The sequence below is a fragment of the Typopeltis vanoorti genome, chromosome 1 (assembly GCF_054136105.1).
Source record: "Typopeltis vanoorti isolate ZY-2024b chromosome 1, IOZ_Tvanoo_1.0, whole genome shotgun sequence".
Lineage (NCBI taxonomy): Eukaryota > Metazoa > Arthropoda > Arachnida > Uropygi > Thelyphonidae > Typopeltis > Typopeltis vanoorti.
In genome coordinates, this window is record NC_143549.1 from 65116890 (window position 1) to 65142246 (window position 25357).

The following is a 25357-nucleotide window of genomic DNA, read 5'->3' on the forward strand; positions in this document are numbered from 1 at the left end:
AAAATACAACGCAAGAGCGAGTCTCCTGGATAAAAAAAGTTATTTTTAATCTTTCAGACTACACATTATAAAAACCAGAAGCCGACATACTAAAGAAAGGTTTCAACTTCACTATCACTCCAGATCACATTCCAAGGATTGATTTTATTAGCAGCATAGAAAAGGCACTTTCTTCATTCTCAGAAACAGTAGCAAATGATATCCAATTAAAAAGCACTATTATCCTTTCAACTTCAAAACCACAAAAAATTAACATAACTCCTCTTGATAAGCAAGCCCTCTCAAACCTAAAGAAGAACAAAGATATAATCATCCTAAAGGCAAAAGGCAACTCGACGGCTATTTTGAACACCAAAGACTACATAACAAAGATCACTGAGTTAATTTCAGACACGTCAACCTATCGCATATTAGATGTCGATCCAACTTTAAAATATCAAAAAGAGACTAATATCCTAATACAGAACATGACTGGGTGGTCTTCGGACTTACAACGAAGTCTGAAATCTCTACACCCACTGGCACCACACTTATATGGTGCACCAAAAGTGCACAAAATTGGAGTTCCGTTCTGTACGATCATCAACGGAAGAAATTCTACATATATCTACTAGCTAAATATCTAGCCAGTCTTTTGAAAGATAATGTAAAAAAATCAGATTCCTTCATAAAGAATTCTAAGCATTTCACTGAAAAATTAAAAGGCATCTCCATCTTAAAAACCGACATCCTTGCAAGCTTAAACGTAGTTTCATTATTCACCAATGTACCTGTTGAAGAAGTTATCAAGATCATAGACAATCTCTATCCACATGACACAGCTCAGGTTTTTTGCCAATGCCTCAAATCGAATTATTTCAAAGTGAATAACACAATTTATGAACAACTTGATGGCTTAGTCATAGGCAGTCCCATATCACCTCCCTGCGCTGATCTGTTCATGGAAAAACAAGAAGCTGACATCCTTTTCAAAGTAAATCCAAAGCCGTTGGTTTGGTGGAGATACGTAGATGATGTGTTTTCATAATTTGGAAAGGCACAGAAACTACCTTATTTGATTTCCTTACAAAAATAAATTCCTTCCACCAAAAAATAAAGTTCATATTAGAGCTTGAAAGAATAACCAATTAACTGCCTTTCCAGATACACTAATAAAGAAACAAGAGAATGGACAAATCCAACTCACAATCTATCGAAAACCAACAGACTGAACGCTACCTGCACTTCAAATCATCTCACCATATTGAGCTAAAAATCAGCATAATACATATGCTTAAAAATAGAGTGACCAATATTATCTCAGAAGAAAAAGATCTCCTTGATGAACTCATTCTCATATCTCAAACACTAGTAAACAATGGTTACCCAAAAAATATAATCAAAAAAGATTCTTCTTAGAAATCGTCCACAGCAACAACCTCCTGTTAAGCAATATACATTGTCCATCGTCATCCCTTATGCAGGCTCAGTTTCAACAAAAATAGCCAAACTCCTAAAGTCTTTTGACGTCAGAGCTGCTCTCAAACCTGTCAAAACTATACACTACATTTTAAGATCTCCTAAGGACATTAATGCACTCTTCAAATATGCAGGTGTATTTGAAGAGGGCATTATACAACATCCCATGTTCCTGTGGATTAAATTACATAGGCCAAACATCAAGAAGCCTGGAAATTTGAAAAAAAGAACATATAGGGGGCGTGAACAACAACAGAACAGATCTCATATAGAAGAAGGTTTTCGGTGTAGAAATTTCAAAGAAGCCGCAGTTGTACTCCGTTCTGGAGAAAATATAAACAGAAATCAAGGAATGATTCTGAAAGACATCTGGAAAAGCATAATAAACTCACTCAACTCACCAGAATTTCATTTCACTAAAAACTATATAACGTGCTCAATAAACAATGACTGAGAACCACGCTCCATCTCAGACGCATACCATGCTTATGATGGTATGCGTCTGTTTTAATTTATTTGACTGTGTTACTCCATTCTTTTTTACTAGCAAATGTTAGCGTGTACCATTATACTTGTCCTAAAGAAGCCAGACAGAATAGCTGGTGACACTTGTTGACAATTTGTGTATATCATTTATTAATATCTGGTCAATGAATAAAACCAAGAAAAAGTTGAACACCTGTTCAACTTTTCAAGTTTTGAAGCTTTTGGTTAGTAAACAGCAAAAGATGGGCTACTAAAGGGGCTGTCGATGAGCAGCTTGTTTTCACAAAAGTGGCATATCTGTTGAGTATTACTTCTGTAAGGCATACTTTCCCTAGTTGGTAATTAGACATCTAGGTGGTAGAAGCCTTTCACTGCCAAGTGAAACACTATTATCTTGCTTATTGGAGGTTTGAAGTGGCTTAATTCCATGTCTGATCTTCAGAGCAAAAGGTTCCAGTTTCCTTCCCATCTGTCTCTTCTTACATGTAGCATTGGTGATACCTTCAAGGATATGCCAAATACCCCATATGTAACAAGACCCCCATCCCCACTTGCCCAACATACAATGAAAGGCAAATTTATACTACTTATACAAGTACTATCCACATCAACTACCGAAACTGCACTCTGCACAATTCCTTCTGTCATGTTCTTTTTGAAAAATATCCTGGGGTATAACAAGATCCGAGCCTACGTAGCTAAATCAGTATAGAAGAAGCATTTTGATGAGAAAGACCTGGTTCAATTCCCATCCACGATGTGTGAAACCTTTATCTGGTCTCTTTTGACTAAAGGTGAGTTAACCAGTCTCATACAGAGGTGGAGGGTTTTTCTCCCAGTAACTCAGGTTTTTCATCCCTCAAAACAAGCAAACTGATCCCATGAACATACAGCTACAGTCGTAAATATTAGCAAGGAAGGCAATGGGAAACCACCTTGTTTCATAATTATCTCCCCAGTAATTAGCTGCAATCCTCTCAAAGAGAGGAGGCTACAGGATTGGATTCAATTAGATAACAAGATCCATGTACCTGAGGCAAAGCTTACATTAGACATAACTGGAAGAAGTTCTGAGATCTAAGAAAAAGAACATTAGGACCAAATTAAGCATAAAAGGAAAGGTGAAAGTGACCTCACTACACATTTTTTCAGAACATGGAATCTTCCTCTGCCTCAATCCTTATCTGGAAGATAATCTGTTTTCAAAGATATTTAAGGAATACTCAGAGACAATAACATGATCACAGATACTGTACACAAGAACAGGGCCTCATTTTTCATGACATTTAAAAGTCTCTTATACATTTATGTAACCTATCAAACCTCCATTATGCAAATAACTATTATAGATCTTATTAAACAATGTTTAATAAGATCTATAAATCTTATGTCATGCATGACTAATCAATTTTATTATTACTGTTAGCAGTTTCAAAGCAACTGTTGTTAGAAGTGTGTTCACTTATTTATTTTTTTTTTTTTTGTATATTCTCTAGTATGTTTCCTGATGAAGCTGTTAGCTAGTAAACAGTGAAACATTAGTAGTTCATTACTATAACAAATCTATAAGTGAATCTTGCAAATGCAGTTTCTGTTAACTATAGTCTGCATAGTTTGAATATGTAGTACATGTTCAAAATTGATGTTACAGGTCTTCCCTATTATTAGGAAAATGGATAAGATTGAGTTTGATGTCGCTCAGAAGGTAAAAAAAAAAGGTGCAATATAAATTATATTTATATAGCACCTTTTCTGTGTGTGTTAGCTTTCTACAAATGAAAGTGAACCATTTTAAGGATGTGACCAATGCCAGAAAATGTAAGGCAGTTTATTTGATTATTTTTTACTATATCTTCTTCTTCTTCTTTGAGTACCATCTCCTATCGGAAGTTGGCAACCACCTTGGCAAAATTTGAGTGATCCTCAGCCACTCTGAACAGTCCCTCAGAGCTAATGCCAGTCCACTGTCTGATGTCTGCCAGCCAAGATTTTCTTTGTCTTCCTTGTCCTCTTCTTCCATTTATCTTCCCTTTTACAATCAATTGAAATATCTTATATTTTTAAATACGAAGTATGTGACCAAGATATGCAGTTTTTCTTCTTTTTATGGCATCTAAAAGTTCATGTGATTTCCCATTTGTTCCAGTACTTCTTAACTGGGCATTTTTGCTGTCTATCAGATTTTTAACATTCATCTGTATAACCACATCTCTCAAAGGCTTCCATTTTTTTTTAATTTTAAATCAATGTTGTTTTCAAGGTCCAAGTTTGTGCACCTTATAGCAGTACATACCATACATAGCATTTAACGTTTCATCATGAGAAAACATTTTTTCTTGCCATTTCAATTCTTTTATTTCCATTTCTGGATTGCATTCTTCATTTAACCAGCATCCGAGATATTTAAATTTTACCACTCTTTCTATTTGTTTCCCAGTTAAAGAAAGTGCTGAATTAAGAATTAGTTTCTTGCTTATGACCATGAATTTAGTTTTGGTGATATTTATTCTTAATCCCATTTTTTCACTCTCTTCATTCACTAGTTCTTGCGGAAAGGCTTAGACGTTGGTTATGCATTTTTTACTAAATAATTTAAGGAAATTACAACGTCGACTAGGATATACATTAAAATAAAATTTAGTATACTTCAATATTTCGGCAATGTCACATTGCCATTTTCAAGAAACTTAAGAACATGACACATGCATGCAGGCACAACAAACAGTAAGTGAGAAAGAAGCAGGAAGCTATTATTTCTCCTAAAGTCTTGATAGTGCCCCCTAGTGGGCAATGTTGGTATTCTTGGGCGATTGGGCTGAAGGTCTTCTGATGTAGGTTTCCCAAATTTGAGGCAGTCTCACGCAGCCAAATTTGTTGAGGTTTGGATTGTTTCTTAGGGCTGAAGCTGATTCCATGAAAAGCCTTTCATATTTGTATTTACTACGGTGTATTATCGTGGCTTTTTTCCACCGTATTCTATGGCAGGTATCCAGCGCATGGTCAGCAAGACCAGAGTGGCTGTATTGGTGAAACCGGATGTAGTCCTTGTGTTCTGAAATTCTGATATTTGCTGTCCTGCCTGTTTGGCCAAAGTAGGACAGCTTACAGCTGCAAGGGACCTGGTATAAACCAGGTTGGTCTTTAGTAGAGCGGATAAGGGATGCCAATTTTTTATATGGTCTGTAACAAGAAGATAAGTCATGTTTTTTTTAGGATTTTTGTAATTTTTTCTGAGGTGCCTCGGATATAGGGTATGGTGATGGATTTAGAGTAATCCTTGTTGTGAGGGGGGGGGGGGGGTTGTGGTTTACTGGTTTCAATATTTTTTGGATTTTTTTTTTTTGGGGGGGGATAGCCATTGGCTGAGAAAGTGTTGAGAATGTGGTTTAGTTCTGTGGTTAGGGCATTGTCATTTGAACATATAAGTTTAGCCCTGTTGTGTAGTGTCTTAATGACTCCATATTGTTGTGAGGAGGGGGTGGTGGAATTGTTGGTGAATGTATCTGCCTATATGGGTGGATTTTCTACGGACTGAAAAAACCAAGGTTCCATCAGGCTGGCGGGTGACTAGTGTGTCTAAGAAAGGAAGGCAGTTGTTTTTTTCTTCTTCCAGGGTGAATTTGATTCCGGAGTGTTGGTTGTTTAAGTGTGTTAGGAAGGAGAGGAATGCTTCGGAGCCATGTGGCCAAATAGCGAACACATCATCAACATAGTGAAGCCAAATGGTTGGTTTTTGTGGGGCATAGTTTAAGGCTTTCTCTTCAAAAGTCTCCATATAAAAGTTGGCCAAGGGTGGGGAGAGTGGAGAACCCATGGCTGTCCCCTCTATTTGTTTGAAGAATTTTCCTTGCCAAACAAAATAGCCTGAGTTCATTGTGAACTGAAATAGGGCTGTGATATCGGGAGGAAATTTAGCTTGGATTAGCTCTAAGGATTCTTTGAGTGGGACATTTGTGAATAAGGAGAAGACATCAAAACTGACCATTATGTCAGTGTGTTTGAGTGTAAGGTTTTTTATGCTGGCTTTGAAGTGGGCTGAGTTTTTTTATGTGTGAAGGTGTGTTGCCAGTATAGTGTGAGAGAGCTTTGGCTAAATGTTTAGCTAGTTTGTATGCGGGGAAATCAATGCCATCCACTATGGGACGTAATGGCATATTTTCCTTATGTATTTTTGGGAGTCCATAAATACGGGGGGGGGGGGGGGATGGAGTTAAATGGTTTTAATTTGTTAGTGATTTCCACAGGCCAAGAAGTGACCTTCTTAAGGAGCCTGTGGAGTTTTCTAATTTGTGAGCTGGTAAGATTGTACTCGATAGGGAGGTAAGTAGCCCGATCTAACAATAGAGCTTTCAGCTTACCTGCGTAATCCTTTTGGTTAAGCAATACTGTGACGTTCCCTTTATCAGCTTTGGTGATTATTATTTTCTTTTTTTTCTTTCTTTCTTTGTTATTCTCTAGGTAAGCTGTCCTACTTTTGCCAAACAGGCAGGACAGTAAATATCAGAATTTCAGAACACAAGGACTACATCCGGTTTCACCAATACAGCCACTCTGGTCTTGCTGACCATGCACTGGATACCAGATATAGAATAAGGTGGAAGAAAGCCACGATAATACACCGTAGTAAATACAAATATGAAAGGCTTTTCATGGAATCAGCTTCAGCCCTAAGAAACAATCCAAATCTCAACAAATTTGGCTGCATGAGACTGCCTCAAATTTGGGAAACCTACATCAAAAGACCTTCAGCCCAATCGCCCAAGAATACCAACATTGCCCGCTAGGGGGCACCATCAAGACTTTAGGAGAAATAATAGCTTCCTGCTTTTTCCTCACTTACTGTTTGTTGTGCCTGCGTGCACGTGTCATGTTCTTAAGTTTCTTGAAAATGGCAACGTGACGTTGCCGAAATATTGAAGTATACTAAAATTTATTTTAATGTATATCCTAGTTGACATTGTAATTTCCATAAATTACTTAGTAAAAAATTCATTCACTAATTCGAGAAGATTTTGAAGATCCTGAATGTTGTTGGTCAGGAGAGCTGTGTCATCAGCATATCAGATTTATTGATGATTTCACCATTTACATTAATCCCTTCCTCTCTTCCTTTTAAGATTTTTTTTGAATATGGCTTCTGAGTATATGTTAAAAAGGGCAAGAGACAGCACACATCCTTCCTTTTGGATGTTAGTTGTTTAAATGTCTTAAAAACATATCTAATGTTTCTGAGTCATGCAGCCACATACATCATAACATTAACATAGTGCAGCCAGATTATAGGCTTTCTGTGTTGAAAGCTTTGGGTCTTCAGAGTACAAAAAAAATTCCAGGGAGGCATCTAGTTGTTTATTTTTTCATTCCCTGTAAAAGTTTGGAGTAGGAGGAGGGGTGAAATAGCATTTAACAAGATCAAGTTTTTTTTAACAGTACAGCTTTGTTGTTTGCTGTTTGTTTAACAAACAGAAATGGCAAAGCTAATAATGAATACCTGAAATTTTCAGGATCAGCTTTTCTATTATTAAAAGAAAATGAATTTTTTATAGAGGAGGAGAGTGGTTTTGTCAACTATATGGTATATTTATAAGTATGGACTACTCACATCATTAACTACTGGATGAAGAAGGAAATATTTGTGAATTTGTGAATTTTTTGGGTAACATATATCCAGGGTAGTTTAGCATATAAGAGTGCATTTTTATGTTTTATCATTAACCACGCTACCGGCCTAGAGATCAAGGTTATCATGGATGCAAAGTGCATATTAAAATTGTAATACCATTGATATTATACTGAAACAAGGGGCCTCCACCCCCTGACGCCTGCGGTGCAGAGGGTTACAAGTGGGGTCCCACAGGGCTCAGTAATAGGACCTATATTGTTTAACCTTTATATCAATGACATTGCCAGTGGATTGCAAGGGGGATGTTCAGTTGTTTGCAGATGATGCGAAGCTGGGAAGGATTATTAGTAATAGTGCGGATGTGGTAGCTCTGCAAGAGGATTTGAATAAGCTAGATAGATGGGCAAATGAATGGGGATTTCAGTTTAATGCAACAAAATGTAAGGTTTTGAGGTTTGGGAAACATCGATGGGATGCTGCATACTCTATGGAAGGAGTTATACTGGAGGAAGTAGGGGAGACAAGAGATCTAGGGTTGATTGATAGAAACCTGAAATTTAGAGGGACATATTACAAAGGTGGTGAAGGTAACACAGAGGAGTGCTGCAATTATGAGAAGGACACTGACCTGCAGAGATAAAAGGGTTATCATTCCGTTGTATAAGTCAAATCTGATCAGACCACACTTAAACTATTGTTCTCAGATTTGGTCCCCAGGATTTGAAGGGGATAAATTAACTGTGGAAAGGGTACAAAGACAGATGACAAAGATGGTTTCAGGATTGTACAATTTTGGTTATGAGGATTGGCTGAGTGAATGTGGACTGCAGAGTATGGTGGATAGAAGAAGGAGAGGTGATATGATTGAGACTTTTAAACTGTTGAGAGGTGGTTACAGGGTTGACACTGGGGAGTTCTTTCGCTTGGTTGAACAGCGGGAAGAAGTGATGACAAGAGGCCATCCATGGAAGTTACGAAAGGAAACTGTGAGCAAGAGGGTGAGGAGTGGTTTCTTTGCATGGAGGGTGGTTGAACCGTGGGGATTAATGGAGTAGTGAGAGTGAGAACGGTCAATGAGTTTAAGGAGTGGTATGATAGACTTTGTGTTTCTTAGAGGGGACCTCCCCTTGATGAGTCTTGACAGACTATGTTCTTAGGAAGGACCTCCCACGATGAGTCTTTTGACTCCATGGAGGCCTGAATAATAATAATCATAATAATTACAACCAGGTCTAACACTCTTTAACCTTGAGTTCCTTCTGTCACTTACTGCTTGAGCAAGTTGTCTTGCAACAGATCAATAAATTCAGTTTCATTCTTCACATAAGATTTCACTGTTATCCAATCAATGTTTGGATAATTAAAATCCCCCATGTGGTTACTTGTTTTGTGCCTATCATCTTTATTTGTGGTAATGCATTTGTTCATCACTAGCAACCCATCCACTAGGTCTGTAAGAACACCCCACCATGTATTTGATCTTGTCAGACTCCACCTCACACTACATGGCTTTCAAACTCAGTGCTGCATAAAAAAAAATTTTACTAGTATTGCAGTCATTGGTCTCAACTAACTGGATTTAAGTCACCCATTATCATTAGCAGAAACCCCCCATTCTTTTTCAATCCTGTCTTCTTTTTTATCTTCTTAAAAATACTGCACTCTTTCCACTCACTATTAATCAGTATGTCTACCTGTGTTCACCAGGTCTCACTAATGCCTACAATCTGAGGTCCTAATGTATTCACCAAGGCAACAAACTGTATTCCCCCACCCCCGATACTCCTAGCACTCATTTACAGACATAAGTTACCTGCATGCTCTTTTGTATACTCTTGTCTGTGGTCTGTGTGACACAAATGGACAATTTGTAGATATGTTCTTTTTCTTCTGTCTTATTTATGCAGACATTTTTGCACATGCTTGATAAAATCGAACTGGATGCGCACAAAATCATTTTCTTCTCATAATCATTTCTGTGATAATGTCCATTCCCATCATTTATACAGTTACATAACATTGTTACTCTTACACACAGATTCTCACCATTCTTCCCATCATAATTCAGTTTCCCTGACTCTGTTAGGTCTAATACTAATTAATAATTTCTCAAGGCACCTCATACCCAAACTCATTCAAGTGTAGGCCACCCCTCTTATATAAATCCATTCTTTCCTCAAACTCACTCTACACATCCAAAAAATTTAATCCTTTCCTTCTACACAGCTGTAATAAACTGCACAATTTATTTTGTTCTTATACTGTGGCATGATTTAATACTATTAAATAGGTTTACATTATGAATAACTGCTGCCAACACCTAAGCCCAGCTACATAGCTGACTGTTCTACACAGAGAAGATATTAAAAAAAAAAATAAAAGAAAAAAAAGCAATGTTGTAAAAGCAAACTGAAACTAGGCTGTTAGCATAAAGAAGATCAGCCTTTCTTAAATGGTGTCAGGATAGTAGTAGTAGTAGTAGTAGCATACTATTAATGTGTTACCGATTCTCTTTGCTAGAGAATTAGTAATCAGTAAACTGGCAATCAGCATACTGCTTTACGACTACAATTCTGATGGATTTTTTCAGTGCATAATTTTTGGAACTATCTTATACCTTATTAATATAAAATTAATTTCAAGAAAACTAAAAATCTCCACCCTTTGGGGGGAGATTAGAACATATGAATCTCCAACTTTAGGAAAATTCTGTGTACTATGCACAAGAGCAAAGTTTTGTCATGGCTACCAGTACAGTTGCATTTGCATCCAACATTAAGTTTAACCTAAACAGATATCTTCTGAAATAACACACTAATAATATAATGTTGTTTTTTGTTTACCTAAGTTCAAAAAACAACATTATATTAACTAAGTTTAACCTAAACAGATATCTTCTGAAATAACACACTAATAATATAATGTTGTTTTTTGTTTACCTAAGTTCAAAAATCAAACTCCCCCTCATTTATTTAAAATATTTACTGCAACATTAAAATGTCAAATGTTAACAAACTGCTTATTCAGAAAAAAGCAAAAAATTATATGACACAAGCAAAAAAATTATGACACATACTCTGATAATGGAATGAAGGACTTGATTTTGTATCACATTTTGTTTTTTGGCAGTTTGCTGATATAGAATAACCACCATCTCCAGTGCTTTTTCTCCAAAAGGAACAAAATTCATTGTTACCCAATCGGTCTGAAATGTAAGCATAAATTAGATAAGGGGGGAACAAAAAATTATAACTAAAATATTAAAGGAATATATATATATATATATATATAGAGAGAGAGAGAGAGAGAGAGAGAGACAAATATATCTAACAGGTTGCTGTTTACTTAAATGCTCTTGTAATCACAAATGCTCACTTAATACAGAAATGATACAATAGTCTGACATCACTGGGAATGATTCCATTTAGTTTGGCTTGGTTCTTGGTTGGAACTATGGCTGAGACAACTAAGAACATGAGACCAGCATATTATGCATAATAACTGCATTAGAGATAGTTGTTGGATAGTAAGGCAAGTGATGTGAAGTCATAAGCTTCTATATATGAGTTGCCCCAGTCCTGAAAATAGTTCAGGTGCAAACTTGTTTGCTTATACTTGGATAAAGGATTAAACCAAGTATATAATTTCTTGATATCTTTAATTTATAGTATAACCAAGTGGAAAATCTTCCAACAACTATCTCTAATCCAGAGTATTTTAATAATAAGGTGTGACACCTTATCACCAAATCACTTTTGGATTTACTTTAGCCTGCATAGCTAATTTTCCCTCATAATCTGATTTAGCCTTCCTTATGATACTAGTCCCTTCTTGCCAATGCTTTGTATTGTTCATGAGCATGCTGATAACTTTTTTTTGTTTATATTCCTTACACAATGCTTTTTTTTTTTTTTTTTTTTTTTTAGCAACTCCTGCTTTATGTTATTATTCATTCATTTAATCCCTACTTGGTCTATCCTGCTGATCCTGGGTATGCAGTCTGATACTGCCTCTCTCGAACTTAGGAGACACCATATATACTGACCTGCATAACACCCTACTTACACTATAACTGGGCAACAGCTTTTTTTTTACTGTTAGTATCTTATTATATGCCTTATTTGAATCTATAAAACTTCTTGATCTTCTTACATTCCTTTGATCTTTCAAATTTCTTAAATATAGATCCTTGTTATATTTTCAAGATTTCTCAACTTGTATCATAAAGTAAAAAATCTGACCTTGAAATCTCTATTTGGCATGAATCCAAATTGTTCTTTCACAAGATTTTTGGAAGTATTATTGCAAAAATTTTGTCTAGTATGCTAAGTAGGGAAAATACCTCTGTAGCAGACATTAAATTTTATTTTTAGTAGATGGGTACTATTAAGACACTATCCATTTGGAACATGACCTTCTAACCGGGCTTCCTGAATTACACAGTCTGCCAAACTTTTTATATCTTAACATTTATGCATTTTGAGTCAAAATCATCCACTGAAATAAGAGAACAGAAGTAATTACATTAAAGATATTTTAATAAGATTATACTCAGAATATTCATCTTTTGGTCTGTGTATCACATACTATCCTCAATATACAAAAATAAGAAATGGAAATTCAAATACAACAAATTATAACTGCTGTAAACAAGTTAGTTATCTTCTTATGTGCAGCTGTGAGAGTGTCAGGTTGTAAACTTACACTACAAGAATCCTAAGGAAGAGGTGGCTCATACAGTTGACATTCGAGTTTTTGTGGCTTTCTTCTACCTTAAATATCGACATACACTCATGACCACATTCCTATTTTTTTTTATCAACACACAACAGGTCACGCCCATACTCATTTCAAGAGTATTAGCCTACACACACAGCATTTGCTGTGTGTAGGCTAATACTCTTGAAAACTTTCCATCCCTGTTCAGTCAGTACTAATCTCATTTAACAATCTTTCAAAGTAATTACTTCAAACATTAAAACTGAAGTTAGATATTCTGTCACCTTTATCATTTGGTTCTGTTTACAATATAGCACAGAACATTTTTGCCATTTTCTGAGTGTTTTCAACAGCTTTTGAAACATTTTATCACCTTTATGACATTCATCTTCCATGTTCTTATAATCATATAAGTATACACATAAATTAAAACAAGTATGGATGGTAGCCAATAAAAGCTGAAAAATTGCTTAGAGTTCTAAAGTCAGGGTTTGCTAGAAAACTTGAACTAAGTGAGCTGAATGTGTGAAATCCAAATTCTTGGGATTTTTATGCCACCATTATCATTAAGATTAGGTCTGTTAATCAAAATTTCACAGGCTTATTTAAATTTCCGTTCATACCGGGTTTTTGTTCTTTTGATGTAAAGAACAAGTACTTTTCCAATCAATTTGGTGTAGGGTGTTAAGAGCATGATCTGAGAGATCTACTTCACCAAAATTGTTAAATTTAATGTGTCGATTCTGTTCTATTTTACGAATAGGAATTGTATGACCAGTTTCCCCAATATAAGGTAAGTTACAATAGATACAATAAACTTCAGGGTGAGCCAATAGGGGAGAGGATCCTTTAAGGAGTTGAATATGTTTTTTAGTTTTATAGGTGGTTTAAAAGTGGAATTAAGATTATAATGATGCAAAATTCTATTATTTTTTTCTGATAATACTTTAATGTATGGAATAGCTATGGTTTCACTGTAATCTATATTATATTTTGATGAAATTTAATGAAGAAGTTTATTAATAGTATTTCTCCTATAGCCATTATTTATAAATGCATTGCTAATAATTTGTAATTCTTGTTTAACAGCTTGTTCATTAGAGCAAATTGTTATAGCTCTGTTTTTGAGGATGTTAATGACTTCAAGAGAAAGATGTTGAAAGTTTATTTTTCACTTGGTTAGAGTATAATAAAATTAGTTTAATCCTTTATCCAAGTGTGAGCAAACAAAGTTTGCGCCTGAAAGTATCTTCGGGACTGGGGTCAGGTGGTACAACACCAGGACAACTCGTTGCAAGGGTGGAGCAAGCTACCAACACTCCTATCTCAGTATCTCCTATAATGCAAAACACATCTCCTTGCGGATATGTCTAATGTTAGGCATTAAGAGAAGGGCCACTACCCAGACTAGCTTCGACCTTTATTGAGGTCTCTTCAGTGGGAGCCAGGCCCAAGTGGAGATACCAGGCAGAAGCATTAGCAGGTCATCTCTACCTATAGGAGTTGCCAAATGGTGTGCCACCCTTTTTTAATAAATTACTCTGGATTTAGAGAAAGATGTTGAAAGTGAAAAATAAACTTTATGCATGCCCTTAATGCATAACATTAGACATATCCGCAAGGAGATGTGTTTTGCATTATAGGAGATACTGAGATAGGAGTGTTAGTAGCTTGCTCCACCCTTGCAACGAGTTTCCCTGGTGTTGTACCACCTGACCCCAGTCCTGAAGATACTTTCAGGCTCAAACTTTGTTTGCTCACACTTGGAAAAAGGATTAAACTAATTTTATTATTAATGACTTCAAGTTTTTGCAAAGAGTAGTGATATGAGTTAGCATGTATATATTGTCCAGTAACTTGCAGTGGGAAGGGAAATTACCCAGACCAGTTTCAACCTTTACCCTTCAGTGGAAGCCAGACCCATAAGTAATAGCCAGTCCTTATAAGGACTGGCTTAAAGGGCGAAGCAAGAATGCTTTTCATCTTCCCCGTTATCTGTAGAGGACAGTGTAAGGATAAGGTGTTATTGAGCAAGTAAAGCTCTGATCGTGGCAGGAGGGTAACAGCAATAGCTGAGCCTCAGTTAGAACTTCATTGGCTACAGCATTGCCATCCATTACCCTCCAAGGGTATTGGATTGAATGAATCAATCACCGCATCTCACGGTCGATTGAAATTTCGTCCTCCCGAGTAATAGCCAGGTTGAAGTGATGCAGAAGTCATATTTTCATATATGAGTTGCCAAAAGGTGTCACACCTTATTATTAAAATACTTTAAATTAGAAATAGTTGCTGGAAGTTTTTCTACTTGGTTAAACTATAAATTGAAGATACCAAGAAATTATATACTTTGCACACACACACACACTAGTGGCCAAAATTGTGGAAACCTTTTGGAAAAAGTGTATTTCTGAGGTTTGATGGTCATAATGCCACTTTTTTTTTTGAGTAATACCATAAAATTATATATCAGTGGAAAGATAATTTAATCAAGAATGTAATGCAATACCTTTTATGAAGGATTTTTTATTAGAACAGCAGTTATAAAGAAGAAAAGTGAAACACATCTAACAAGTTTCTTTAGTCGGCTCCATAGATTTTCGATTGGGTTAAGGTCTGGGCTATTCCCAAGCCATTCCAGCAGTAGAATATGATTATCTTGAAAGCACTTTTTGCACACAGCAGCAACATGACATGGAGCTGAATCCTGTAGAAATATAAATGTTTCATTATCTTGGAAAAGATCATCTGCGGAAGGCTTCAGTTTGGGCTCAAGTATTTCATTTATGTATTTTGGGGCATTTATATTCCCATTAATCATGCAAATTCTGCCCACACCTTTTGATGTCATACAACCCCAGATCATAACACTAAGTGGGTGTTTTACAGTAGGTGTAATGCGATCAGGATGCAAATCTTCTTCAATTCTTCTCCATATGTATTTTATGCCATCACCACCAAACAGGAAGATTTTGGTCTCATAACTCCAAATAACACTGTCCCATTGTTCCGCTGAACAGTTAACATGGGTTTTAGCCTAGTTTAATCTTTTCAACCTTTGTTTGAGAGATAAAAATGGCTCTTTTCGTGGAATTCTAGCATTCAGACCAAATTCCTGCAGTCTGCACCGAACAGTCGTTGCACTCAACTTCACATTGCATTGTGCCATTTCATCTTGTATACACCCAGATGATTTTCTTCTGTCACATAGGCACAGTCTCTCAATTCTTCTATCATCACTTGCTGTTGTACATCTTTTCCTGCCTTTACCAGTCTGGTTTTGTAGTGACTGAGTCTCCTTATACCTCTTCAAAAATTTAGAAATGCCACCTTTGGTGAAGTTTGGACCAATTGTTCTTCTAATTTCTTCATAACTGTAGCCTTGTTCACTTAATAGTACTATTTTACATCGCTTTCTGGGTGACCAGTCAATTCTTTGTGCCATTTCTTTAATTTTATTATGTTTTACAAGCTCACTAAATGAAAGAATACAAAAAAACCAACCAACTTGATAGCAATCACATAACACACTGACAAATGTCCTCCTCTCAGCTCCAATACATGACATCAATGGCTGAATCCTACTGTGACCTTATTGGCTCATTGCCAAAAAAGACTTTTTTGACAATGATTACTTGACTTAATCCTTTATCCAAGTGTAAGCGAACAAAGTTTGCCTCTGAATTATTTTCAGGACTGGGGCAACTTGTATATAGAGGGTAATGACTTCACATCACCTGCCCTGTATCCCATATCCTTGCAGACATGTATAATGCTCTGCATTATGGGAAGGGTCACTACCTAGACTGGTGAAATATTTTATGGTTGTTGACTGTGACATTGTAATATTTCTCTGGTTTGTCTGTGCCTTCGTTATATCTTTAATTTTGATATTGTCTTGTATCTTAAATTCAACTGTGCTCCCAGCACCTGATGTCATAACTAACTCTATGCTGCTTTACCCATAATTTAACTTTAATCTGCTTAACATATATCTCACTGTTAATCCTACTTAATCTTATTCCCTGTTCCCAATGCTAGTAAACAGACCTTAAGTTATCAGCCTATCTACGATATACAGGTTGCCAATTCTCGCACTAATCAATCAGAAAAATTTATTTTGATTAATGACTGTGTAGTTTGCTCCATTCTAATTGAATTTTGTGTAGTTTGAGAATTAAGGTAAGAAACACAGGCAGGATCATAGTTAATACACATAATTTGCTATAGCAAGTCGTGACGATTCTCATTCTAAAGAGCACGCAGGTTTGCTAGATTTTTAGAGGCAGTGCATTGGCAATTGATCAGGCAAGGTAGTTAAACAAACAAAACATTTTATTTTAAGCTAGTAAGAAAGTACAATATACACATCTAAAGGGAGAGAAAGTCTCTCTCAGCCAATTCAAGTACACAGTAGCTACAACATATATTTTAATAGCTTTACACATAACAATTACATATTCTCATCACAATGCTAACCCATCTATAATAAGAATGTAGTTATTCCCTAGGTTACATCTTAACTTAATTCCTTCCATTATATGTACAAATTTACAATCAATTTACCCTTTTGTAACCATAACTCATTATTTAATATTTCACTAACAAATACCTGTAAGCACCTTCATTATACTTACTAATTCTAATTGTATTATTCAAAAACATTAACAAAATGTGCTTACTTACAGTAACCTTTCACATACACAGTTTAGACAACTGAACGAAACTTCAGATACATCCTCATCATGGGTTACGATTGCTGCTTGGACAATGTGGCGGTTCTTGCGCTGGAAATTGCTGGACAAGGTCAGAGTGATTCTTCCATCGGTACTGCTGCTGCGATTTCCCATCGATAACTGGAAAGGAACTGCTGAAGACTCTGTTATGAATGTGGGTAGTAGCACTCTCCTTGCATGTCCATGCATTCAAACAGGAGCTCCATTCGATAACAGTCTTGCCTCCACACATATGGAACTCCGCCAAAAGTTTCCAAAAGGAAACATGCAAAAGGTTCTAAAAATTGAGTGCCTTGCTAGCCCGTCTCAGTGCTCTTTTATATCTTCACTAATCCTTTGCTACTACGTTATAGTTTCCAGGATTACCTGCCAGCATGATGACATCACTTCAGCTCCCTCTGCTTGTGTGTCTCTATCATGGGTGCATATTTTTATGTTCACAAGACTTTGCGAATGTTTGTTTTTGCTTAGTCATCGTTCTAATCTCTGTTAATCCCCTCTTTTCCATTTTACATACAACTTAATGGAAATTATTTCATGCATTTTACAGAAAATTTATTACAGTTATTTAATTACCACAAAAATTCCATTTTATGTGTGTTTGGAAACCTCTGTAAAATCGAACTCAATGAGTTAATTAATTTAATGAATCGCGAGAAATTTTACACTGGTTTCAACTTTTATGGAAGTCTCATCAGTGGGAGCCAAACCCAGAGGTGATGTTAAGGTTGAAGTAATGCAGAAGTCATATAAAGGTCGAAACTGGTAGAGACCCTTCCCATAATGCATACAATTATACATATCTGCAAGAATATGTGTTTTGAAGTCAATTATAATAACTTCCCTCCTGATATTGTGTAGATTTTTGACTTTGTTATATAATGAGCATATTTCAGATGGAAAAGCAAGATCTATAGACGGTTGAAGGCACTACCATTGGTAGCACTCCGTCTCCACCTTGTTTTCATTCATTAATTCCCAACACCCTCTTTGGTTTCATTACGCTGATGATGTTTCTGCTGTTTGGCCCCATTCTGAAAATGAGCTTACAACTTTCTTACAATGGCTCAATATTCACATATGCATTCAATTCATCACAGAAAGAGAAAATGCTGATAGTTTGCCATTCCTGGACATCCTTCATACTCACACCTCCAGTACTTTGTCAACCAGCCTATCAAAAACCTACCTTTACTGGCAGATACATTCATCAAAATTCTGCTCATCACACCTCTCAAAAAATTGGTATTATCAAGTCTTTAATTGAATTATATATTCTAAATTATTATATTAAATTATATATAACTTAATTATATAACTGGTTGCAACCTTCATCAAATCCAGCAGATAATTGACTCCAATGTTCCAACGCGTAAGGATGCTTCAGCGGACCACAGGGTTTCAATCCCTGATATTTCTAGTATCCTGAATCTATTGACAGATTTGAAGAAGTATCATCTTATTAACACATTTTCTTATCAACAAAAGATTTCATCTCTTTTGGATAGACAGGCTGTTCTGTCTATCCAAAGAATGGACATCAATATTACATTGAATATGTGAAACCTCAAAAGTCTGTCATAGCACTGACACTAAACACAGCATCCAGTGTGTTTAGTGTCATCTCTCTCCTTCTCTGAAAAGTTGGGAGATTCTCGTTTTATGTAAACAAAAATAGTTTTAATATTATTTATTAATATATTAATTTTATTTATTAATATATTAATTTCTGGCTCAAGGCAACTGTTTTTAATTAGTAAACTGATTCTTGCATGTATCTTGTATTCCAGTTCTTTAACACCCACTGTCGGTGCCAGGTTATTTTGCGCCCTAGGCAAAGTTTACAAGTGTGCCCCTTATTTCATAAACTAAAATGTTTCTAATTGACATTAAACAAAATAAAATTGTCTTTCAGGTTAAATTAATACGCAAATTAATAGGGCTTTTTTTATTTTCTCTTTTAATTAATTTGAAAATTCTCTGTTATAATTCATTTACAAGAAAAAAAAAAAGTTATAAAATAACGAAATTTAATATTTTAAAATGTTAACGTTTTAAAATATTTATCTTAACTGAATTTTAAATAGCAGTAAGCGCAAATCATTTAGGTAAGGAACAAAAAAGAACCAAGAGTTAAATAGTAAAATAGTGTGATGTGTGACTGTGTGAGGGATAAGGAAAAAGAATCAATACCTAAATCATATATCACTATTTAATTTTGATATTTTAGTATAGTATGAATAAAGCATAACTTGAAGTTTTGTGCCCCTTCATGGCTTGAAGGCTAGGTTGGTTGCCTAGTTTGCCTAAATGGGAGCACTGGCCCTGTTAACACCCCAACCGGCCATGACGTCTATTAATGTATAGCAAAATCTGGATACGATTCTGTAACACCTATTTATTAACATGGATAAGAAGTGCAACTGGTCTCACTATTTCATCCTCCACAGCCAGTAGAGATGTTAATTTGCTTGTTTCTACACATTGATGATGTACTGTTATTTTCAGTATGAAATATCTGTACTTTCATTAAAGTTAATTACTGTAGTTATCATGTAATTTGTTGTTTATAGTTATGCCACAGGTTTCTTTAAAGAATGATGCTGTTGGACTTTGCTCAGGCATTTGATAGATACCACATGATAGGTTGTTGCATAAACTAGGATTGGAATATAAACTTGGATAAGCAGGTAGCTGATGTGTATCAGAAAGTAGTATATAGGAGAAGGAACAAATCTGCCAGATTTAAGGTGATCAGTGGTGTGGGATTAGTCCTTGGACCATTGTTGTTCAATCTATACATTAATGATGTTGGAAAAAATATGTCAGATGTTCTTCAACTACTCATGATGCAAAGATCAGCATTATAATCAGGAATGCTACTGATACAGAATGATTTGAATACACTGGAAAGGTCATGGATATCGTCTCCTGGGTTGAAGTGGGTGCAAAGAAGAGTTACAAAGATGATACTGGGATAATGGAATGTAGAGTATGAGGAGATACCGATGGTATGTCGATCTACAACCTTCTGGAATGGTGTTCTAGGATATGGGATGATGAAATTTTTTATTAAATGAAAGTTGGTGAGAGGACAAGGGGCATCTGTGGCAGTTAAGTTAATGAAAGTTGGCCTCTTGAAGTGAATGCATCTGGCATCCCTCAATAATGTTAACTTCTGAATAAAACTAAAAGTGGTTAACTTATATCTTCAGAGCTTAACATGCATTTTAAAACCTTGCACATACTGATATGTCAAGCAGGTAAAATGTAAAGGTGCCAGACAAATTAGTAATTTAGAATTCTATTATTTTTCCCTTAATATTATAATGTATTTTGTTGTGATTAAATCCACTGCCTAAGCTTTGCTAAAAATAGCATGAGTGTTTGTGCACTACTGAGTCTGAAGGTCTAACAGATCAAAGATCGATTGCTAGAGGCAATGCACGTTGACCATGAAGGGAAGGCACGTGACTACCCCCCCCCCCACCACCACCAAAGAGATTACTAGGGGAGAATGTGGTGCTAGTGAAGGGAGTTATACTTTGAAGTGAGCAAGGAAGGAAAAGGATATGATGTAGTACGGAAGTGTAGTTTAAAAATGCAACGCAGCGCCGGACCGGGGCCTTTTTCTCTCGTTTGTTGGATCCTCTGCCAGAGTCCCTTGACAGTCACTCGTCTGCTCTTGTGGGAGTCATACTCTCTGTGCCCCGATGTTCGTCCCGGTTTCTTAGATGAAGCATTGAGCTACAAGTAAGGAAAGAATGCCGAGCAGTTCCTTGAGAATCTGCTGATAGACAGTTCGTCCAGCGGAGCTGAGGTCTGGTATTCAGCATAGACAGCCGAGCTTTCTTAAACTTAAACCTGGCGACCAGTGAATGGTGAGCACGTGTCTTCAGTGTCCGAGATTCATCTAGCCTGAATTTGACGAGAAGGAAACAGCAGGTCGAACGGAACCAGGAACAAATCTGAAGGTGAAGCTGTATCGAGATGGGTATGATTTTCCAGCAGTTCCCAACTGGGTGGTAACGTAGAAACCTTTTCTTTGTTCAATGAAAGTGTGCAGAAAGAGTGATTGTAACTTTTAATAGAATGTTTAAGTCTAGAATATTGTGATTTCACGTAAGGACTCTAGAAACCTAGTTTAGGAAGACAGACTAAATTCCAAGACATGAATGTAGAAATTAGAGCATGTCCTAAACGTCTGTGAAGTGCATAACCTTAGTAGAATTGTGTCAGTATTACTTTTGTTTGAGTGTTATGTGGATTTGATACCTGTGCTTGTTAAGGTAGAATTAGAGAAATTGAGTGTGTATATTTTATCTGAAATTGACATTGAAGTTAGTGCATGACAGAGTTAACCTTATTAGAGTTGAGTCATTAGCCTTTGTTTCACCTTTGTTCGAGTGCCATGTGGAACTGATACCTAGGCTTGTTAAGATAGAATTAGAGAGATTGTGTGCTTATGATTTATCTGAAACTGATATTGAAGTAAACGTATGTCTGAGTCATCCGTGACTTGTAATTTGTTTAGTGCATAATTAAATGTTTTCTTTTGATTTAACAACTGCCTTGCCTGAGATCATTTTCTACTGCATTCCCCCCCCCCCCCCCCCAGAAAAATCGAACCACAGCGGAAGGCATTTTGGAAGGGAGGTCACGACTGTAGACTGAGATAGGGATAAATTTGAGACTTGAGTTATTTTATATAAGGTTCAGAAATTAAGGATACAGTTCAGAGCTCGGTACTGGTTCTTTGATTCTTCACTGTTTGAAAATCTAGAACTTAGGGTGGTGCAGCAAAATAGAAATTTTCCCCGAGTCTGAAGAAAGAACCAGCATTAGCTCAGAAACAAAGGAATTGCCATTGTCTGGTGGGAATCTCTTTGCTTTCAACCCAGGATCCATATCCTTATAGTAAAATATGGCCCCAAGTTAAGAGTAAAGATTAGAGCATATAAAAGAAGTGAGATAAGGGAAGGAAGAGACATAATTTGACCATAAAATAGACACAACAATAGAAAAAGGGGGATGTAACAATAAGTCCTTGACTCTTTGAGGTATCTACTAATAACAATTTTATCCTCCTCAAAACTAAATGGGTGATCACTTCCTATTTCAAATCGCCTGTGCATTCTTGTGCTCTGAACCAGCATAAAGATATGGCTATTCAACAATAAGATAGTTAGAGTTTTCTTATTTCTCATGTCTTCTCTCTACCCGCATGTTTGCATATTTTATGCTGAAACATGGCAACAATATCTATTTTTTGGGTGGGACAGTGATGAGTAGAATCATAATGTATGTGTTTGTTTATCAGTGCAGGGGAAGTTTCCAGAAAACAGAGCCAGCCAGCATTACAAGAGAGAAGGTAAATGTGTTGTCTAAGAAAGACAACTATCGATGAAGACCTTTTTGACAATGAAGCCTTATAGGAGTAAGTCATTATTTTGCTGTAAAAAACTGATAATTTCATTTTCTGGATGTACTCAAATAGTGAAATAATGAATGGAAGAAAAAAGAAAAAAATAGCAATTTTAGATAAGAGCAATATGATATTTATTATTTGCAAGTTCTCTCTCTCTTCATTTGAAAAAAAATATAATGATAAAAATATTATTTGTGTAAGCATATCATGTATGATATTTTTGCTGTTAGCATGCTCAATATTTGTGTTCAAAGCCATTCAGTTCTATATATTTAGGAGTTGAACACATAGCAGTTTTTGCACTTATTTTACTTGATCAATAAAAGTTATATTTAATTTTGAAAAGATATAAATATGTCAATTTCATCACTCTTGCGAAATGTCAAGTGTCCATCATGAACATGTTTATAAAATATTAGCATAATTGATAAAAAGAAAAAGAGTAACAAATTGTAACTTAAACAAACAAAAAAGAAAAAAAAAAAATATATATATATATCGATGATGGTACTTACTATGACTTGCTTTATGCTACCCATAGGTCTTATTCTCAACTTGCCATATGGTGGTGCATTACATGCATAACAAGTAAACACTAATAATTGACTAAAAATAGCAGGGATCATAGCCTGTAAATTTTCACTTCCATCCAATGCTTCCTAAAAATGAGTTTATTAATACTACTGTTAAAATCTGAGCGCATTCTATCTCAAAAAACATTAGAACTGGTAGGTTAAACAATTATCAGACATATTCATTTTGCACAGTATAAATTATTTAATGACAAAAAAAAAAAGTAAAGGTATTACTAGTTAGTTCAGTTTTGAATAATGTTTGATACAGTTTGAATTTTTGATTAATACAGAAGATTCCCACTAAAGGTACCTCCTTGTATGTGGATTCATCATACAATCAACTCACTAAAAATGTTGCTATAAGAAACTACTGAAAAGTCCTGACCAAAAGTTTGGACTAAACTATCACTATAACAAACTACACTGGCATCCAAAAACCTAAGGACAAACACTATTTCTGAAGATTACGACCACAAATTCAGATGAATCATCTTGTGGAAATTTGTAAAACTAATGATTTTGAGTAGAAAGCAGGTACACATTCAAAATTTCTTGCAATGTCTCAAAGACATCATCTAGATGATTCCATATGGGAAAGAATTATTGGAAAGCTTGAATAAGGCTGCAGAATTACCGATATTGCCAGAGAGTTTGGAATTTGACATAGCGTCGTATCCAGGCTCTGGGTAGCGTTTCAAACCAATGGAATGTGTTCCAGACATTTGCTAAGAGGTTGCCTTCGCTCTACAATGGAGCATGAAGACAGATTTTTGGATATAACAGCAAAACATAATCGATGCACCATGGCAGATCAACTAGCAAGTCAACTCCATTCAAGCACAGGTATGCAGATATCTTGAGAAACTGTGGCAAGATGTTTGTGACAAGTAGGCCTATATGCCAAAAGGCCTGTAATCTGCATCCCTTTTTTTTAATGAGCTAATGTGCTTTTTACAGATGAGAGTAGTTTTAGTCTTTCCTCCGATTCCAGATGACACTTCATCTGGTGTAAAAGCGGTATTGCTTACCATCACAAAAATGCTTTTGAAAGAGATATGGCTGTGTGTGTGGGGGATCATGGTGTGGGGAGGCATTATACTTAATGGATGCAGCGAGCTACATCCAATAAGTATAAGTATATGACTGGTGAACAATATTGCAATGAAGTTTTTCAATGTCATGTTCAATTGTTCCATGGTGCTGTAAGCAAAGAATTCATTTTTATGGATGACAATGCCACACCACCTCATACACGATCAGTGGAGATATTTCTGGAGACTGAGGATATTAATTGAATCGAGTGGCCAGCACACTCCCCAAATCTCAATCCCATAGAACATGTTTGGGACGCAGTAGGGATATGAATTGCTGCTTGAAATTCCCCTCCAGAAAAGAAACTAGGCCTTATCCTAGATCTGAAGTCAGAGTGGGACAGTTTCCCTCAAGAACTGAATCTCATGGTGCTAAGCATGGTATGACACTGAGAGAGCTGCACTGCAGTTTAGGAGTAGACATATTCCATACTGACATTTCTTTCTATAGTTTTTTGTAAGCATTATACATTAATTCCTTAACTACACCCTTAGGAAATTTGTAACTTGACAAAAAACATATTGCAATTTAATTTGTACAAAATTTATAACAAATTTTTTGTGTAATATAATTTTTTAGTATGCTGACAATAAATTTATGTCAACATTTGGCTGTAGTCATGAAAATTTTTTCGTGTAGTTCATCCTTAGCTTTTGGACACCAGTGTATTCCAATACTCCAACTACAGCAAGAATGAATGAATATGGTAAAATATATTCTTTTCATATTTAAAGCTCACTGGTGAACTAACATGGAAAATTTATTAGCTAAATAACTAATGATTAGATTCAGCATTGCTGTGAGTAGTATCATTATTCATACATAACGAATGCCATATTCCACATCTTAGAAATCACTTTCATTCTTAAGCTACCTGCAAATCAGCAATCAAGATTTGCATAATACTGATCCTCTTCTAAGGGATGTTTAAGGGTCAAAGCTATATAAATGAGAGCAAACCTCCAAACAGCCTTTAAAGGAATGAGGAGAACCGACCAGGGCTTCTGACACCTAATGTCCAATCCTCACCTTCTCGCGGTGCACCCTGTTAGGTATCTACCTGGATACTGAACGAATGATGATGAGCTGGCAATATGTATTTAGCCAACCAAATTCTATTCTTATTGGCTTAAACCACAAATAAAATGATGGCACAACATCAGAGAATTTCATGCTGGCTGTGGCATTCCTCGGTTAAGCAAGACCCCCCCCCCATTGTTTTTGCTAGGGAACCAGGGCA

At 35.9% G+C, this 25357-nt stretch overlaps 1 protein-coding gene across 1 annotated transcript in view; it reads right to left on the reverse strand.

The window, feature by feature from the left end:
* The window catches only part of mon2 (Mon2 homolog, regulator of endosome-to-Golgi trafficking), a 749535-nt gene that overhangs the window by 137578 nt on the left and 586600 nt on the right, over positions 1–25357 (reverse strand). Inside the window, exons 28-29 of the mRNA XM_090397718.1 lie at positions 22966–23109; positions 10644–10772 (exon numbers count right to left, since the gene is read on the reverse strand). Of these exons, the coding sequence (XP_090253844.1) occupies positions 10644–10772; positions 22966–23109 (273 nt within the window). The remainder of the gene's footprint in view (positions 1–10643; positions 10773–22965; positions 23110–25357) is intronic.